This window comes from Haliotis rufescens, unplaced genomic scaffold (assembly GCF_023055435.1).
Source record: "Haliotis rufescens isolate VD_foot unplaced genomic scaffold, xgHalRufe1.0.p SCAF_55, whole genome shotgun sequence".
NCBI lineage: Eukaryota > Metazoa > Mollusca > Gastropoda > Lepetellida > Haliotidae > Haliotis > Haliotis rufescens.
In genome coordinates this window covers 1,070,681-1,091,010 of record NW_025964279.1, presented here as the reverse complement: position 1 = coordinate 1,091,010, position 20,330 = coordinate 1,070,681, and the positions used below count along the sequence as shown (strand labels likewise).

General features: G+C 42.7%; 1 protein-coding gene across 5 annotated transcripts in view; it reads right to left on the bottom strand.

The window, feature by feature from the left end:
• The window catches only part of LOC124144985 (protein split ends-like), a 65,810-nt gene that overhangs the window by 4,719 nt on the left and 40,761 nt on the right, over positions 1 to 20,330 (bottom strand). For 2 of the 5 annotated variants that reach the window (XM_046514609.2, XM_046514613.2), the window contains 13 exons: positions 20,047 to 20,222; positions 19,521 to 19,721; positions 18,520 to 18,704; positions 17,944 to 18,075; positions 17,453 to 17,680; positions 16,882 to 17,027; positions 16,452 to 16,601; positions 5,817 to 15,811; positions 3,673 to 5,453; positions 3,216 to 3,348; positions 1,506 to 2,296; positions 989 to 1,192; positions 139 to 297 (listed from right to left, as the gene is read on the bottom strand). In XM_046514609.2, the coding sequence (XP_046370565.2) occupies positions 139 to 297; positions 989 to 1,192; positions 1,506 to 2,296; positions 3,216 to 3,348; positions 3,673 to 5,453; positions 5,817 to 15,811; positions 16,452 to 16,601; positions 16,882 to 17,027; positions 17,453 to 17,680; positions 17,944 to 18,075; positions 18,520 to 18,704; positions 19,521 to 19,721; positions 20,047 to 20,222 (14,281 nt within the window). The remainder of the gene's footprint in view (positions 1 to 138; positions 298 to 988; positions 1,193 to 1,505; positions 2,297 to 3,215; positions 3,349 to 3,672; positions 5,454 to 5,816; positions 15,812 to 16,451; positions 16,602 to 16,881; positions 17,028 to 17,452; positions 17,681 to 17,943; positions 18,076 to 18,519; positions 18,705 to 19,520; positions 19,722 to 20,046; positions 20,223 to 20,330) is intronic. The other 3 variants (XM_046514611.2, XM_046514610.2, XM_046514612.2) reach the window with 3 other exon arrangements.

The following is a 20,330-nucleotide window of genomic DNA, read 5'->3' as shown; positions in this document are numbered from 1 at the left end:
CAAGTTGCCTCTTACAAGTTATAGTGTGCTGGGGATCTATCGTAACCAGGGTTCCCATGGGACAGGGTGTCAGATAAACGCTGTCCACTACCACACTGCCCCTCACATATGAAGGATGAAAGACGAGGGTCTACACACCTGAGTTGACCCTGGCATCGGGATGTTGACAATGCCAGCTGCCTGTTTCAGAAGCAAGTACTCTATGACACCTTTAGACAAGGCCTTGGTCTGCTCCTCCAGGTCCTGGTGGTCCCGGCCGAAGGGGATAGCCATGAGGATGCAGAAATCCTTCTGCAGCTGAAACAGGATATGGAGCAATGCTTACAAGAACAGGATAAACAGGATACAATCACTTAGTGTCAAAGTCACACTCGACAGCACGATAACACAAGGAAACTAAAGGGTTTCAGAAAGGAAAGTCAATTGAGTTCTCGTGAACCATTTTATCTCACAAGACAAACACTAGAACTGAGCACTTCTATAAACATTGTGATATTCAGTGACTTGAATATTGATTGCCAAAACAGGTACCGTATTTGACGTAATAAGCGCCCACTGCGGTATTTGCTAATATATTGGCTAGTGAACAATCCCAATTAGCACCCCTTCTGATAGATCAATGTTCACAAGACTTATTTATTCGAGTACAATATGCACTCGTGTGTTATATGCACCCTTAATTATGGGCAATTAAATTCTAGAAAAACATATCTGTCGTACATAAACATTTCAGGCTGTTAGCATAAACCACGAAATTTATCTTTCAACTCTTGTTTTTTTTCACCAAAATAATATTCTAATAAGAGCCCCCTACTTCTAATTTTGAGAGCGCCCTGGGCGCTTATTACATCGAATACGGTATGTCAGTCATGGATATAAACATCTATGGAGTGTGGGACAAAAACCAATAAATTGAGGTCACAGGCCTGATCCATACCTTCATACATATATTTCATATGGACATGAAAACATCAATACTAATGCTAACCTGCATCCTCTTGGAGACTCCATCCAGCTGTGAGTGTTCCATCCTCATCCTCTGGGCTATCCTCAGCGGCTGTAGGGCACCCCCTGGGATCTGGGGAGGCAGGGTGACCTTGGGCAGGGTACTGTTACCAGCAACATAGTGCATCTGTACCAAGCTGTTGTCATTCTTCAGCGCCACGGCACCTTGCCACACAACTGGGTATTGCTGGAAGAAAACGTTGCACATGTAAAGACGGTAACTTCTACAATCGTCTGAATGCCTTGGTCCATCTACACAAAATGATCTTCGCATTCCACCCCATACCTTAACATGATCTAATGGTAAGTACATTCACTGTCATACGGCACTATAACATCCTGATCAGATATACTGGGTCTCCTAAGTTTTGAACGTATGAAATCCTTCATGGCAGGGACTACACCTTATCTGCCTTCGCAAATTTCCTCACTTATCACAAAATAGCTGATCTCATTTTACGCAATTATTCATGACAGGTCATATTCTGTGTCAAACTTACTTCCAGTTTTCTCATGTGTTTGTCTCTGGGCATGTCGTACAAGGGACTGCGGGTCTGCATGAGGGACTGCTGGATCAACTCTGGCACCCCAGGACCTGGCATGTGGGCACTCTGGGGCTGGGTAGGGTTCCCAGGCATCATCACCTGGGGTCCACCTTGCTCCTGGCGGGAGGCAGAACGATGAGCCTCCACCTGCTGCTGCTGCTCCATCCTCATCTTGTCTAAAATCTGAGGTGGGAAGTGACCTGGTGGTACAACAAGCGACACGTCGCGACCAGGGATGAAGCCTGGCTGGTCGATACCCGGATACATCCGTGGGTCAATGGGCAGTCTGATTCCCTGTGGGAAGAGGTCTGGTCTGTAGAGATGGGGAGGGACTCCTGGAGGCATTTCGGGTCTCTGTCCAACCATCCCTCCTGGTGGAACAAACGCACTGGGTGTTGAGGATGGGATCCGCCCGTCAGCTTGAGACATCATCATCTTGTGATCGTAAGGCAAAGGATAGGCTGGCTGTGGTCCCTTGCTGCTGCGACCCTCCTGTCGGAGTTCAGGGTCGGCCAGGTTGAGGATTGTGGGGGACTGGGAGGGATGAGGATGTTCAGGCATCTTCCTCTCACGTGCAGCTGCTTCCTGGAGCATCATCTGGCGGTGCTGTTGCTGCTGTTGTTGTTGCTGTTGTTGTTGTTGCTGATGTTGTTGCTGCTGCTGCATGAAGTAGATCATCTCTCTGGATGGAGGCCTCATCTCTGGTTGTGATGATGGAGTAGGTGCATTCCGAGGACTGTCTGCATCTAAAGCAAACAAGAAACATTGATGTACATTCAACACATCTATCCATTCTGTGGCCTAGAGTTAACTTCACACAACCAGCTAAACAAACAGTGTATGAACCTAAGACTCCATGAAGCATCAGTATTGTCCATCTATTTGTGGTCGGGCTCACATATTCACTCAATGTCAAACTGAACTAAAACAGAAGGGCACCAAGGTTCACTGATTGACTACATATTGTTTTACACTACACTCAGCAAAGCTCCAATTATATCTCAGGAGACTGTACCAGTGGTTTATAAGATGAGCAATAGTCCTTATCATTGGAATATGAACCCTGATTAAGTACTGAGAAATGACCCTCAGACCTTTCCACAAAGTATCTGTCATAATTCTATGCTAAAGTATCAAAGTAATCATCGTCTAAGATTGAGGCATAAAACAGCGTCAAGGACTCTTTGCAAGGGTACTAGTTAATAGGTGAGGTCAAATGGGGTTTAACATCACATCCAAGATTATTATATAGCGATGTGTGCGCCCGTGCAAGCTTGTACTAGTCCTGACTAATTTCGGACGATTTCATAGTGCTAGCCCACTGAGATACCATCCTGCAATTTAGCATGAACACCCCACTCAGACACAGTATACGGGCCGACCAGTCTTTGTTTTAGCCCCTTAACAGCGGAACGCCAGACAAGTACCATCTGGGATGGATCGAACCCTGACCTTCCATTCTCCAAGTGGACACCCTACCACTAGACCACGGAGTCGGGTCTACTAGTTAATAAGACGTAGGGACCTAGCAGGCTCTAATGCTGAAGTGGCTCTCTATTCTGACCCAGGGAAACAATCATGGGGTACTGTGAAAACACCCTGGGGTGGCAGCTAAAAAGACTGATGTTATCTGGATGTGGATGTCCTTCGGATGAGCCTCCTCACCTTTGTTCTGCCGGAGCTGCTGCTGCTGCTGCTGCTGTTGCTGCTGCTGCTGCTGCATCTGGGCCTCCTGATAGATCATGCGCCCAGGCTGACCCGACACAGGCACATGTGGGTTAGGCAGACGCTCAATCACCTGCAACAGCAGCAAATATTCAGACTGACATACTGATGTCTAGTTTTACCTTCTGGTTTACTGGGCATGCTCCACATCTATTGGATGTTCATTTGGTCATAGGGACAGAATTTGACCTGAATTTATACTGAGGAGCGTTATCCAGTCTGGATTATTACATAAACTGCTGACTTGAACTGTAACTTTTATTTGTCTTAATCTGTCATTCATACTGTCCACTTTTAAAGTATTTTTGAAATATTATATTTATAATTTTAGCATAAACTGATCTAGTTAAACCATAAATTGAGTTACGCATCAACAACAAAGTAAGCATTGCCCAACCTTGCTCACCTGGCCTACAGGGCTGGCGGTCTTGGGAGAGAGAGAACTCGGGTGGCCGACGACAACTCCAGCGATGAAGGCATTGGCTGCTGATGTTGCAGGTGGAGTTTTGACACAGATGGCAACGTCGGGAGATGGTGCATGCATCCTGGGCTGTGGTCCTGACTGGGGATGACGCCCCTGACGAACCTCGGATTCTATCTTCTGATTCACTATCCTCTGAATGTCTGTCGTCCTTTCCATCCCTCCGTGACGCATGTCAGCAAACCTTTGTTCTGCTCTATGTATCTGTTCCCTTCTCACCAGGTTCTGAGGATCGTCTGTAGGTCTGATAATGTGAGGTAAGACTTCACCTTCCCTCTGTCTCTCTCCACTACGGCCCTGATGGATTGCCTCCTGCAGTTGCAGATGCTCTTGCATGTGGTGGATCTCTGGACGATGTCGGATCTGCTCCTCTCGCCTCATCTGTTCTTCCCGCCTCAGCTGTTCCTCTAGATGACGTTTCTGCTGCTCAGCAGATATGATTTGTTCCCCAGCTGCCAGCTGCTGACGGATATGATCAGCTTGGGCCCTCTGTCTCAACTGGTCAGCGGCAACATCTGATACAGACTGTCGTTTCAGTTCAGCAATTTGTCTCATCTGTTCCACAGGTCCTGGTTGACGGTTCTGATCCCTCTGATGGTGGGCTTGTCGCAAGGCTTCAGATGTTGCTTGTCTGGGCATGTCCCCAACAAAGTGAGGTTGCATCTGTCCCTGACTTGGAGGACGGGACATGTCTCTTGGGTTAATGGCATGAGGATTTGTCATTGGCTTTCTGAGACCCTCCTTGCTGTGATTCGGGGATTCTCTGGGACTCACTGGTGACATAAGTCTTGGGTCTACATGAGGAATGAAGGGAAAGCCAGGAGGTCCCGGCATCCTCTGACCTGCCTGGATCCCAGGGATCATGAATGGAGGTGCACCCATGTGAGGAGGTGGATATGGTTTTCCCTTGACTTCAGGGCCGGGTTTACCTGGTTCAAGTTTAGGTTCAAGAAGCTGAGACTTGGGAGGCTGGTCTCTTGGCGTTCCTGGCATCACCTGGAATTGGACATGACTGTGTGCACTTGGCGGCCTCTGAATGTTCATTGTTTCTGCACTGCTGACTGGTACATGGGTCACAGGTAGCTGCACACTCTGTGGTCTCTGTGGCTGAATCCCAGAGCTTGACATCTGTGGAGGTGGAGGTGTTGTCATTTGTGGAGGAATGCTTTTTGGTTTGGGCTGAGCTGGAGCTGACACAGGAGAAGCCAAAGCTTTGCTAATCAATGGTACAGGGTTCTGCATGATGGTACTGGTTGGTACGCTAACCATTGGCTGTGTTACAGGCCCTGCTGTTGATTTACCCACATGATGGCCATGTCTCTGCACATTGTCACTGAACTGAGAAATGTTAGATGGTGAGGAAAGTTTGTTAATCTGATTGTCTTCATGCTTAATAGGTGCCGGCAATGGCATGGTTGTGTTCAGCATCTTTGCTGTAGGCATAGGGCTGGGGGCTTGAAGCATGGGATTTTCGGGCACTGGATGGTGCATGGAAGAAATTGGAGACATCCCAGGGTCATTGCGGATCTGTGAAGCTATTGTGACAAGAGCAGGACTAGGCATGCTGACAAATGTTGAGAGTAAACTTCCAGGTTCAGATGGTCGACTGAGTTGGGAATGTTCAGATTTAATTGCATGCTCTTGTTTCAGATTCTGAGTAAGGATGTCATAGATTTTGGAGTTGACACACTTTTCTTCTGAAAATAATAAATGGTTAATGTGGATTAGATTCAACACAAACTCCATACAAAAGGCTTACTTTTATACTACCCCCAAAGTGTTTAGTAATAATGACCAGTTACACACATAGCTTTTCATGTGGTCCTCTGTGTCATGTCATCATCAGAATAACTAAATCTTTCTAATATTGATGTATTTGACAATGATAGAGTTGAAACCTATCCTTGGAATATAGCAGATTCTCAATTTGGAATCATTATCAGAAACAGTTAAAGGGAGTGATAGACATGTTTATTGGGAGTCACAGGTTGGTATTGATAAAAACCTGATTGAAACTAAGAAATAGACTACATGAACTCTACTAAATCCAAATGTCTAACCTGAAGTAGCTGCAATTGGTGGGGTTGGCACAGGCATGGACACAGGCACTGATGTCTCTGGTGGCTTCTCATGCTTCAGAGGTTCTTGCTTCTCTCCACCATCACTCATACCAAAGATTCCCTTGGACACATCATCAATGATCTTGTCAACATGGCTCATGAAGGACGAGGAATCATTGGACACAGGATGAGTAGCTAGGGACTGCTCTGCTGCATGTTCTGCTGCAACACTCTGCATGATGTTCTTGATGGCCTGAGCTTGAACTTCAGCTGGTGTCAGATAAGTTCCGCCTGATGCAGTTGGAGTAGAGAGTGAAGCTGGTGTTGAGTAAGGAGGAACAGAGGTTGGCTGAGGTGGAGGAATAGCTGATCTGGTCTGTGGTGTTTGATGCACTGGTCCAGTCTCAATTTCAGTTTTAACTGGTTCCGCATCAGCCGATTTCTTCTTCCTACTTCTGAGTGTGCGGTAGTGTTCAGTCTTCTCCTCTTGATCTTGCTCACTGGTCTCAAAATTGTAGATATTTTCCTTGGAGGTTGGTGGTTTATCTTCTGGAAATGCTGGAAACTTTGGGGATTTCCACTCATCTGATCTACGACCAGACTCTTTCTTTCCACCATCCATCTCCAATTTTTCAAGTTTGACAATAGGAGACCCCAATTCGGCAGCTTTTGGAGAAGCTCGGCCCCTTGGGGATGTTGAATTCTTTGGAGACTGAGCATCGCCTCTCTGAGCACGGGGAGAGGTAGAAGATCTGGTTGGACGTGGGGAGGTTCCCGATACCATTGCCTTGTAATTTGGCAGTTTTCGTTTACGAGTAGATCTTTGAGGAGTACATGGGCTGACATCTTGAGATGGTTTGTCATCTTCTTCAGAAGCAATAACCAAATTGCCCTCTTCTGGCTCTGGAAAACTGTAATTAGTAGAATCCTCTTCCTCCTGGTCATCTGTCTTTGCCATGGCACTCTCACACATCTCCAGGCGTGAACTGAATGGGTATGTTTTACCTGAAAAGCTCTCATCCGAAGTTGAAGACCTTCTTGTGGTCTCCTCACCCCAGACTGGTTTCACTGGCTCAGGATCTGAAATCTCTGCAGCATTTTCTTTGTTGATGTTACACGCTCTGGGTTTCCTCCCAGGTCTCGAGGCTCCTCGTCCACGAGACCTATCTGCCCTTGGAGATCTTAATCTTCTTGGCTGGTCTATCACTGGGGTAACATGCTGAGGAATGTCTTCACTTTCAGATTTATCAAAGTCCCATTTATCACTGTCAGAACTCAAGCCAGATTTATTGAGTGGCTCTGAAGAGGATTGATCCTCTGGATGAATTGGTTCAACAGGTGCCTCAACTTCATCTCGAGATCCCTTATTCCTGGTTGATCGCCTACCTCTCCTTGGAACTCTCTTGTTGGGAGTTTTGCGAGCAGGTTCAGGTTTGGGTTCTGCAATGACCAATCTGTCATCAAATAGACTAGAATCCATATCTGGAGAACTAAATATGCTTGTTTCAGGAATAGGCTTATCAGCAATAGTGACAGGAGTTTCAGGCTGAACTTTCTCCGAGGGTTTGGGAATAGGATCAACCTGTTTATCCATTTGTATTCCAGGTACCTCTTCTTTTTCTTCTTCAAGTTGCTGGGGGCCTTCCGGTTTATCAGATGGAGTAGGTTCAAGATCAACTTTCCCAACAAGGTGTGGAGACATATCACTACCTTGGATATGAGCAATTGCTGCTTCTGCCTCTTTCAAATCAGACAATCTGTCCTTCTCATCCAAGACTGGTTCTTCCAGATGTTCATCAGCAGGTTGTAATGCAATGTCAGGGACATCACTCTTGAAAGCATTTGTTGGATCCAGGTCTTCAAACAAGATAGATGCTACTGCTAGAGCAGCTTCATCAGATGCAGCTTGAGCAGCCTTTTCATCATTAGTTATGTCCGTATAAGAGGGATAGGTATCTTCAGGTTCTGGATGTTCTGGGGACACCATTGAAATGGATGAGATACTTTGGGAATTTTGCAAGGAGGGAAAGCTTGGAGCATCTGTTGATGGAGTCCTTTCTGCCATTGAGCTTGGAATCTTGGGCAAGGATGCTGTGTTTGGGATTCCAAGGTGGATTGTTAGGTCCTCCTGTGTTTCTGTATCATCCTTTTCTTCTGGGAAATGTATAACAAGTTTCTTTGGATCCATTTCTTCCAGTGATCGTGGAGAGTCATCAGCAGATTTAGCTTCTTCAAATGTTGGTTTGAATCTCTTTGTCCAATCCGGATCCAAACTCTTCTTAGGGAAGGGTTCTGGTGCATCATTACTGTCCTCAAAAGTAAATTCATCATGTTCAACAATGGCCTCCTTCTTTGGAGATTGGAATAAAAAAGGTGATTTCTTCACTTCCACGGGAGGTGATGCAGTATCTTCAGATTCCCTTGGAGGGCTGGCTAAGATGTCAAATACTTTCATCATATCTGGAGAAGAATCAATTGCCCTGGGAGACTGGTGTTTAACTATTTCCTTAGTCTTAAATTCAAGTACATCAGGTTTATTTTCAGCTGCAATTTTAGGTTTCAGCTCAGCCTCCTTCTTTTCTACGGTCTCAGGAATAGGTTTCTCTATCAGTTTCTCTATCAGATTTTCAGATACATGTTTCTCCTTATCCTTTTTCTTTGTCTTCTTTGGCTTGTCAGTCTTTGGACCTTTGTCCTTTTTGGTTCCCTTTTTGCTTTTCTTCGTTTCAGCCTTGTTGTTAAAACCAATATCAGCTTCTTTACTCTCAGTCTCTGTTGTCACTTGGATTTCAACTGGGACAGGAGTTTCATTGATATCAGGTAAGGGTTCTGGTGACAAAATGACATCAAATTCATGAAACTTAGAATCCACTGATGCATGATCAACTGCAGGAGGCTCTTTGACAGTTGCAGTGACTAAATCTACAACACTTTCTTTAGCACTAATATCTTTATGAATGTCTTTGGAAACATCTTTGTTGAAATCTTTCAGAATGTCTTTTGACTTGTTATTATCATTATTAGGACTCTTCAGTTTGTTTTTGCTAAACAAGGGACCATCCTTCTTCTTTGATTCTCCAAAAGACTTGCATTCAAACTTCTCAAGGATTGAATCTTGTGAGGCATCAAAGTTATACGTCTTTTTGGCCAACTCTGAAATGTCTGGGCCATCAAGTTTTGAAGATTTCTGTCCAAAGCTTGAACAGAGGGGTTCTCGTTTCTCAGTGTTATTTACTGTTGGATGGTCATCTATTTCCATCTTGCTATCCTTGCCTTTCCCATCCTTCTTTTTCTTCTTCTTCTTTGCTTTCTTTGCTTTTGGAGGTTCAAGGTCTTTATCGGAGTCCTCCTCTTGACTAGAGTGCCGATCAAAGGAGGGGAAAGTCTCTGACTGCACTGGTGGCTCAACTTTGGTCTCTTTGTTTCCAAATTCAGATAATTTATGCATTTCAGAAAATATGTTCTTTTCAGGGTCTCTAACAATTGATGTGAATAAGACAGGTGATGGCTTGTTAATTTCAGGTTCAATATCTGAGGGTTCTTTGCTAGGTTTCTTTGTCTTTGCCTTGGACTTCTTCTCCTTTGCATCAATCTTTGGAGGTTTCACTTTAGATTCTTCATCTGTTTCATCAGGCCTAGAATCAAATTTGGGAGCAGATGTTTTAGGTTCTTCTTCAGCAGATTCACTCTTGGGTTTTTGCTTGTCTTCTTGCTTGGTATCAGGTTTGCTTTTAGTTGCTTTTTCTTCAACCTTTGACTCAGATTTACTCTTTGAACTAGAAGTGTCTGGCTTTAGTTCACACTTGTCTACTTTAACAGTCTTCAGTTCCTCAGGTTTGACTTCAACCTTGTTTTCAGATTTCTTATGTTTTGATGACTTATCCTCAGATTTATTCTTTGACTTCTTCTCTTCTTTACCTTCTGACATATGGCTATCAGATTTTTCTTCTATCTTCAAGGTCTTGTGCTCTTTAGGAGTCTTCTGCTTTTCAAGCTTACTTTTCTTCTTCTCTTTATCCTCCAATTTCTTTTCCCGTATTTCTTCCAACTTCTTTTCCCGTATTTCTTCCGATTTCTTTTCCCGTGTTTCTTCCAACTTCTTTTCCCGTGCTTCTTCCAATTTCTTTTCCCGTGCTTCTTCCAACTTCTTTTCCCGTGCTTCTTCTAATTTCTTTTCCCGTGCTTCTTCCAATTTCTTTTCCCGTGCTTCTTCCAATTTCTTTTCACGGGCTTCTTCCAATTTCTTTTCACGTGCTTCTTCCAATTTCTTTTCACGTGCTTCTTCCAATTTCTTTTCACGTGCTTCTTCCAATTTCTTTCCCCTTGTTTCTTCCAATTTCTTTTCCCGCATTTCTTCCAATTTCTTTTCCCGCATTTCTTCCAATTTCTGTTCCCGCATTTCTTCAGTTTTCTTTTCCTTCACCTCATCAACCTTCTCCTCCCTTACTTCCTTCAGTTCATCCATCTTTCTCTCCTTAATCTCCTCTGCCCGCTTTTCCTTCACTTCTTCTGCTTTCTTTGCGTAAGCCTCCATCTGACGAAGTTCTGCCTCTCCTTTCCTTATCAAATCCTCCAGCTGAAATACCTCTTCCTCTTCTTCCTCAATGGTTGGTTTATCAGTATCTTTTTTCTTTGACTTTGATGCAGAGCATGGTTCTTTGTCCTTTGGCTTCTTCTTCTTTGGTTTCTTGGACTTATCATTTTTTCCCAGGTCTACGTTTTTCTTTTCTCCTTCATCCATTGTCTCTGGTTCAGTTATGCTCATTTCAGATGGGAAAGCATCAACAAATGATCTGTCCTCTAACCTCTTCTCAACTTTGACTTCTTCAAAGTCATCATTATCATCATCACTCCAATTCTCCCTTGACTTCCTTTTCTTAGAAGGCTTCTTGCTTTCAGACTTAATGATAGGCTCATCATCATTTAGAATATCCATATCATCATCAGAATCGGAGGATGATTCCAGAAACTTTCTTGCCTTTTTCTGCATGACTGTCTTAGATTTCTTCTTCCGTTTCTGTTTGATATATTCTTCAAGTTCATCAGAGGAAGAACTTTCAATAACCTGAGTCTTTTTCTTCCGCACTTTCTCTTTTGGAGGTTCAGGTTCTTCTTCTTCAGAGTTCTGTGTACCTGACATTCCACTCTCATCATCTGAGTTAAAGGAGCTGCAATCACTGTCATCCCCACGGTTTGACTTAGATTTCTGCTTCCGTCTTTTCTGAAACCGGTCAAAGTATTTACGGACATCTTCTGTTTCATTTTCCTTGCTTTTCTCAATAGACCGTCTCTTGACTTTATCATACATTGATACATATGGTTCAAAGTCATCGACAAGAAACTCAGCTAGCATCTTCCTCTCTGCTATGGCTGCTGCTTTTTTCTCTGCTGCCTTCCTCTCCCTCTCTTTCCTGTCTTCTTTCCTGTCTTCTTTCCTGTCTTCTTTCCTGTCTTCTTTCCTATCTTCTTTCCTATCTTCTTTTTTCTCTTCCTTCTTCTCCTCTTTCTTCTCAGATTTCTCTTTCGTGCTTCTAGACTCTGATTTGTCTCTGCTTCCTTCAGTCTTTTTTTCACTTTTTGATGAAGTCTTTGAATTTTTTTCCACCTTTTCTCCTTCCTTGGCTTTTTTCTTCTGGTCCTTCTGATCTTTTGAATCTTTAGGCACCTTGTCTTTGGATGAAGAGGAAGAGGAAGAAGAGGACTTCTTTGACTCCTTGTGATCCTTGTTCCCTTTATCTTGAGATTTGGATGCTGACTTATTTTCACTTTGAGAAGAGGAGCTTTTTGCTTTGTCAGGTTTTGTTTCCTTGCTCTTTACCTTATCTTTCTTCTCTGGTTTCTTCTCGTCAGTCTTCTTTCCTTCATTTTTCTCTTCAATCTTTTTGTCATCCTTCTTTTCTTCTGCTTTCCTCTCTTCTGATTTTTTGTCTTCCTTCTTTTCCTCAGATTTCTTTTCCTCAGCCTTCTTTTCTTCAGCTTTTTTGTCCTTTTCATGCTTCTTGTCCTCATGACCTTTGTCTTTTGATTTGAATTTCTCAGAAGTGTGATCTTTGTTTTCCTTCTTGCTCTCACTCTCTTTATGTTTGGGTTTGGTCTTCTCCCTACTGGTATTATCAACTTCTTTGTGACTTTTGAGCTTGGCTCCTGAGTCATGGCGTATCTTGTCCTTGTGAGATGAGGATTCATGCTTCTTTTCTTCCCTGTGTTCCTTCTCTTGACTATGGGACTTGGAAACCTTCTTATCTGTTGAAGATGCCTTGTGGTGGTGTTTGTCCTCGCCATCTTTCTTTGCATCGGATTTCTCCTTGTGGCTAGAATGCTGGGAGTGACTGTCATGACTTTTATGAACATTTTCCTTCTTCTTATCACTGGATGCTTCAGGCCTCTTCTCTGTCATCTCAAAAGACTTGCTTTGGGATGACAGTTTAGTTGACTTTGATGCTCTCTCATCACTTGACTTTGAACGCATCAAAACAGGTGGGAGTGAATGTTTTGTTTCTTTTTCTTCCTTCGGCTGTAAAGCTTCTTTCTTCAGTGGAGTCGAGTGTTGATCAGGATTGAACTTGGCAACACCAGGAGCTTCCTTCTTACTTTCCAGAGGAATTACAACAGGACTAGTAATGGACTGACTACTGGTATATGAAGATGTAGAGTCCGTTCTGGATGTAGTGGGAGTTCTGGAAGGTGAGGACTGGGTGTCCATGGGTTCTGTGTTATGGTTGGAGGACATGACTGGTGTTTGTAATGAATCAGAGGGTCGTCTTTTCTGCACTGGAGCAACAAGGTGATGCATTTCTTTATTTGCTGTTGGGATGGCTGTTGCTGTTGGAGATACTGACATGGTTCCAGTTGAGCTTGAGACAGGTTCGCTTACACTGTTTGGAGTACTGACAACAACTAAAGGGTGACTTGACTTTTGTTGAGGTTCCACTACAATGCTACCTGCAATAGAAGCAGCACTGGTAGGGATTTGCTTCAGTTGCTGCTTCAGAGTTTCTGGAGGAAAAACACTTGGATGTTTGGGTGACTGGAACCCAGACATGAACCCTGAATGAGACGAGGCCAACATTTGAGATGATGCAGACATTTGGGTATTGATTGGTGGTGACAATTGTTGGGTACTGACAGCTGATGGAGAAAGATGAGGGTGAACTGTTGAGGTAGATACTATCTGCTGCTGTTGCTGATGAGGTGGCTGCACTGGTAATGACGGTACTGTGAAAGATGGTGTAGAATGGTGACTAGTAGATTCTTTTAACTGTGCTGGTGTTAGAGGATGAGGTGCTGGTGACGTTGATCCTGGGAACTGCTGCAATGGAGGAGCATGCACTACCTGCTGATGAAGTGAATGGGACATAGAGGAAGGGGGTTGGAATGAACTACTTGAACCATCAAAACTAAAGGAACCCATTATTCCTTGAAGAGCACTCATTGATGTTACTGGCATCTGTTTCACAGCAGCTTTTGTTTGGACCTGATTATAAGTTTTGGGTGGGGAATTGGCAAGTGTCACTGTCACATCTTTTGGTTCATATTTCTCGTTAATCTGCTCAAGACGTTTAGAATCTTGATCAAGAATACTTTTACTCCGTCGGGACATCAACTGCTTCACAATGTCTGAGGGCTCAGGTTTCTTATCCTCTGAACCTTGGCTAAAACCAAGACCAGGGGTAGCATCCTGCTTCTTCCTGATCCTGAATTTAGAATACAGTCCAGTCAGGGGTGAGGTCAGTGAGGAAGCGGACGTACTTGGAGTGAGAAGTGATGCTTCCAGAGGTTTGTTCATTACTGGCATACTCATCTTCTCATCCAGGATTCGTATTCTCTCCTCCAGACTTAACTCTCCAGGAGTCTTGGGTTCCTCTGAACTACTATCCGAGAAAGAATCATCTATTTCAATAGCAGTTTCAATAGCAGCAGAGGAAGGACTTGTTTCCTCCTTTGCTGATATCATCACAGATGTAGAGTCAACAACACCTTCCACTTCTGACAGGCCTTTCTCTTGGATAGATTCCTTAGCAGAAGTCTCTGGCATTTCATAAGGAAATGGTCTAGTCCAGGTTTTTGTTGAAAGATTAATATCCTTAGGGCTAAGTTCAGACACATCATCAGCATGGTGACTCACAGATATATCCTCAAAAGCCTTGGGACTTTTCTGGTACTCCGGACTATTACGAATCACAAAAGTCAATTGCTCTTCTTTTGGAGAGTTTGTAGAGCTATCAGCAGGCACAACATGAGGAGAGATCTCCTTGCCAACAGCAGATGATGATATCCTGTCGTCAAAAGCATGTTGATGTCTCTTAATCCGAGGATCTTCTAAAGTGGTATCCGACTCCTCTTTAATAATAATGGGCAGGCTGAGAGACTTCTTTTCATGTCTCTCCACTGGCTCCAGAGGAGTATGAATGTCATGTCGGGGAGATTTGGACAAAGGGAAATACCCTGAATAACCAACATCCAATTTTGTAAGTCCATCGTGTAATTTCACATTCTTACTGTAGGAATCTATTGTTAAATCCTTCTTTTTCAAACCTTTCTCAGTCATTTCATCGTCACTACTGATATATTTATCGTTCCGTCGATATGTACGCACTTTTGAATTTATATCACCATCTTTCACATCAAATTTCCGGCGCTTAGCCTGTTGCCGGAAACTTGAGCCAGTGTCTGTTGGAGAATCAGTATGGTGGTCCTCACCTTCACTCTCATCCAACTTTGTCACTATCACAGGAAGGGCTGACGAAGGTGACTTTTTCCTTCGTGCAATATCATCAGCAGTCACTTTTGTCTCAAGTATCCGTAATTTCTCCATCTGTTTGCGATAACTTTTAGTACTGTCAATTTTCTTAATTTCTTCAGCAAGTTCAAGTTTCTTTTCCTCTAGCTTACCACTCTGAAGACTCTTAATTAGCTGTCCTTTAGTTCCATCGAATCTTCTTGCCACAACATTACGCACATCCTCACTGAGGTTAGGATCAGCATCAGAGGTGTCCTCTAACTGCTGAATCTTTTGCAGTAGTAAAGCCTTTTTACTATGCAGTTCTAATAAGTCAGATTCACCTAATGAACCATTTTCTGATTCTGGGTGGCTGTTGGTTGAACCTGGACTCCCATGAATCTGTCCTTCAATGAATGCTTTTGGTATCAAACGTGTCTTATCACCTTTTTCAAGTCTCATCTTTTCCGCAAGGAAAGCTTTTGTCACACTGATTTTTGAGGCTGTTGATTTTAAAGTCGCACTATGACTTTCACTTCGTTCCAATTTCTTGGAATTTTTGGCGAGGTCTTTGCTTAGCATGGCTTCCTCATAAGAACGTTTCCGAGAAGACATTTTCTCGGGCGGTTTCACAATTTCTGACTGAGGTTTCCCTGTAGTCACTGACACAACACTCCACGGTTGACTTTTAGTAGACACAGAATCATCCATAGACACATGCCGATGAATTGAATTACTCCGTTCTAAACGGGTTTTCCGTGAATAGTCATCAGGATAATATCGGTACATAGGTGGTTCTTCCTCAGTTGGTGTTGGAGGAGTATACGACCGATTTGATAATTCATCATCTTTTCTCCGTGTCGGACTTCTGGTGGGGCTGTGGAATGATACTGGAGACTGACTCCTACTTGGGTCACTATGAAGATCAAAGTCTCTGTGTTTTTCGAGATCAAACCGATCTCTGGAATAACTTTTATCGTCGGACCTACTTCGGTACCGACTTTCTGAGCGGTAAGAGTTCCGATCACTGCCTGGGCTATCACTCCGCCCATAAAGGTCCAATCTATCCTTACTCCTATCATCATAAGAGTCCAGTGATAAGTCCCGAGATGACCGCCGTGACGGTCTCTCATCATAACGTTCATCCGTACGTCTAGGGCTACTGTGGCCACGTTCTCTCTGTCTCTGACTATGGCCGTATTCCCTGAGTTCTTGTTCATAGGAATCTTCTGTCTTGAAGTATTCACCACTGCCTTGGGAAAACCCATCAGCTGACCTGAAACAATAGAAATGCATTAGAGACAAGGAAGAAGGTGTTGGGCAAAGGCTTAAAACCATAGTCTAACCACAATAATGGGTATATATGGGTATTTATGAAGGTACAAGTAAGGTTACCATAACAGGCAATCAACACAACAGCTTTGAGACTGCACATCCATGAGGGTGTATGTAGTGTATTTGAAGACTTTAATTAAGATAAAACAACACACTTTAATATATTATGCAAAGACTTCGGCCATATTCATTCACAGAGAATCATGTCACATGGGATAATTTACAGTAATGGCTTCAGTTTCTGAAAATAGAATGGGAATTATAAGGAAATGGTATTCCCCAAACCTACGCCTCAATTTGTTGGAACGTTATTGTAGCTAACACATGTTAAATCTGCGAGTCTTTTTATTAGAAAATATAAACAAAAATGGACCAAAACAGGCAATGGTGACCAAGGACAAAGTCTGAGGTGAATATTACTTTTTTTCAGGTCAATAAATACATGCATTAACCTCATTTAGAGACAATATTTTTATCAAATCAGTCCTGCAAACAGCAAAAAGGGCCACCCAATCACCTAGTTTTTAAAAAGTAAACAATGAAGGACGAAAAAACATATCCAATTTTTCACACACACACACCTCTGTCTGCGAGAGGCAAACTCTTCCTGGAAGCCCTCAGTGGAGCCTCTCCCTCTATCTCTGTAGGTCGAGGTACTGCCCCTGCTGTTTCTGGCTCCCCGGAAAAAGCCTTTCTTGAACTGTGTAGTGGGGGTGAAAGTTCGAGTCGGCCTGGAGATCAAATTCAAAATCTTTAAGATTGCATGTCTTCAATTTTGTTGTCTCCGTTGCGCCTTCTAGATTATTACATAAAACACAGACACAACATGAGGAGATCTTGACATGATATTTGTGCTGTCACAAACACATTTGTGTCTCATAAACACAAACCAAACAAGGCCTTGAAAAAGCTCCAATTCTAAGTACTTTTTTGTTTATAAGTAATGATAATTAGCAAAATATTCTAACATCATGCTGAAAATCCAGAGAGAAAAAACAGATATTGACTTACTCTTCCTGGAAAGTTTCAGGGAATTCAAAGTTTCTCCTGAATCGAGTTCCCCCTCGTTCATCTGGCCACTCTCCAGGACGCAGCTGCCCCGTCTTCTCCATCTTGTCAAAGAATTTGTTTTGACACTCACGGCTAGCAAAGTCAATCTGAAAAATATGTCATTTCAAATTGGACTACTTTTTCAAAAAGCTAATTCATGTAGTGAGTGAGTGATTGAGTGAGTGAGTATGGTTTTACGCCACTTTTAGCAATATTCCAGCAATATCACGGCGGGGGACACCAGAAATGTGCTTCACACATTGTACCCATGTCGGGAATCGAACCCGGGTCTTCGGCGTGACGAGCGAACACTTTAACCACTAGGCTACCCGACCGCCCCCAATTCATGTATGATCATACAATAAAACTGCACAGGAAACATCAAACATAAAATCAAAACATAAGGCAGGATATCTTCAACTAAAGTATCATCAAATTAAAATTAAATTTTTCTTCATTCAGTTTTTTTCGGTTTCTTTCCATTTTGAGACAACAGCAAAATGACACTTCAAATGTGTTTTGTTGATCTTACCTGTATTTTCTTGCCTCCCAAACTCCGATTCCTCATCTCATTGACAGCGTACTGGGCATCATCAAGATTGGAGAAATAGATCAAAGCTCTTCCTTTAGTTCTGTCTATCACATCGTGACTAACCTCTCCATAGCGACCGAACACTCGACAGAGATACTTGTCACCAACATTGTCACCTACATTGTCAAGCCATACGCAGTTTGTAGGCATGCTTTTGCCAAAGCCAAGCTGAAAACGAATGAAACTGTGAAAAACACCTAGCAGTTTTAAAAATAGGAATGTGTAAACAGTAAACAGATATCATAACTAACTTCTCAGGGCATTTGAAATGTTCTTTTTTACAAATTAACCTTTCAGTGCTGCTGTTCTTTGAAGATGCTAACATATGATGAATACCATGATAAACACTATCCAATCAAAATCGAAATCTAAGTATCATTCTAAAAGATTCACAAATCACTTAAATCACACCACATTACACCAACAGATACCTTAATTTTATTGGCTCCTATGTGCTCCCCTTCCATCTGTCGCAACGCCTTCACAACACTGACGATGTCAGCATACTGGACAAACGCATACGCAGAAGCTGCGCCTTGACGCTTGATATCAACATCCTGGGTCAAAACGTACAAAATATAGTAACATATGTCATTGTCTGAGCTCATTGTTTCAAATGATAATCGGACAGAATTGAGAGATACAATTTTTCTGCTGGAGCTATTGGAGCAGAATAGGCCCCCAGCCCCGAATGATTGTCATAATGGAAGATTAAATGAGGTCTGTGTGGTCACATTGAAACCACCCAAATCTCATTTTAGTTGACTCTTCTGACAATCATCGGCAACTGGAAGTGTATTTTGCTCCTTTATTCTCCATGGGGTGAAGCTTCTAAAAGCAAATATAAGACATCAACATGGTGGATCAAGAACACTACTTATATAATAAGAATCTAGATAAAACTATTTTAATATTTAAATTACATACGGTTTGACAGAAAATACTAAATTGACAGTTAGCTTGAGAAGAGTTTTGAATATCAATATCCAATTTTATGTAAAACTCACTATAACTTCTCCATATTCCTTGAATATCTCGACGAGATCCGATACTGTTGTATCCTTTTCCAGATTTCCTACAAATAATGTCCGCGTAGCTTTTGGATGGTACTCATCCAGCTCGGACTCGGAAGGACGGAATTCCGTATCATCTACTTCTGCAAAAAGACGACAGTCCATACTTGTTTGAGAGGCTACAGAGAACAAAGGAAAGCTCTTGGATCCCAATGGACTGGTCACATATGCATGGAAATATACAAAAACATTGGTGAGAAGGTAACGTTTTGTACTGCTTTCTAGCATTTTTGCAGCCATGTCACAGTTGGGACAAATAGTTTCACACACTGAACCCATAAGGGGGAATAGAACCCAGGCTTTGCTTATGACTGGCTAACACACTAACCACTGGGTTCCCCCAACTGTCCCTTAAGAAACAAAAGGCAATGTCAATATTAACATTTTACATTTTAACCAAGATACATGCACATTATCTTGAAAACTTCATTGATATTTATAGTGAAAAGGTCAATATAATTACACTGAATATTTAAGTCAATTTAATAAATGCTATAATTACTGATTGATCTTCCCACTACACCAGCACAAAATATAGTCAACAAATGATAGCGTATTTCAGCTAAAGAGCCAAGTTCAAGGGGTCCAGGGCAGTTTTTGATGATAGTGAAAGATGCGCGTCACAATGACCCAATGCAACACCTGGTGGTTGCATGAGTGAGACACCCATTCCACAGATCAGAATACCCTGTGCCATCTTCGCCACTGGTCACCCTTTCAAGGGTCACTTCCAAGCCATGACGATATGTATTATTACCTTGCAGTCACGCATCCAATGGTTCACCAAACCCATATGCCCAAGCCTTTTACAACAAAAATGACCACTAACAGCAAAAACTGTGCCTGGACACCTTACAATAGGATAATAACCAAACCATACCAATTCCATATCAAATAATTGGATTTCAAATAAAGCTGAATTTCTGCATACTAACCTACACCCTCGTGCTGGGTAACTTTGATGCGAGTTCCAAAGAACATCTTATCCTGAGATGCCTCTAGAGCCTTGGATGCATCCTCTGGCCTGCGGAAACTGACGACGGCATAGCGCTCGCCTGCATCGCCGACGACCTGCACTGATGTTACCTTGCCGTGTTTCTTATACTCATGGAACAACCCATCACGTAAACTTGTATCTGTAAGGAAAACCAAGTTTCAATTCAACAATAACAACAAAGAAACTCTCACCTCAAACTGACATCACCATAATGGCATTATCACAGGAGAAAACAAAAACTTGATAAAAGCAAACATCATCTGCAATACTAAATAAGCAGCAAATTAGCCAACAAACACTACCTTGAAACATGATGCTGAATTTACACAAAGCAATAATTCCACCCAAACAAAATTTCATCTCTCAGTTGTCAAACACGGGTAGGAACACATGTGAAATGACCTGAATTGAAAGCAATTTCTGTAATTTCGAAGCAAGTACAAAAATATATGGCGCAGACATACCACTAGAGCGAAGTGGTAACCCTGTCACACAGATGCCAAGAGGTTTCCTCTCAGCATTACTCGACTGGTCATCACTCTTCTGTTTATCGTGTTGAGAGTCCTTGCCATCCAACGATGGAAGCTTGGACCCTGCTGTGACCGACCCTTGTAACCGACTGCCATGACTGCTTCCCTGACTGATAAAAACATGAGAAACTATTTAGACATCCCCACATTTGAACTACATCTTAAAATGTGTTGCTGTTCACTTATGATGTCCCAACAAAGAACAAAAATAATGTTGA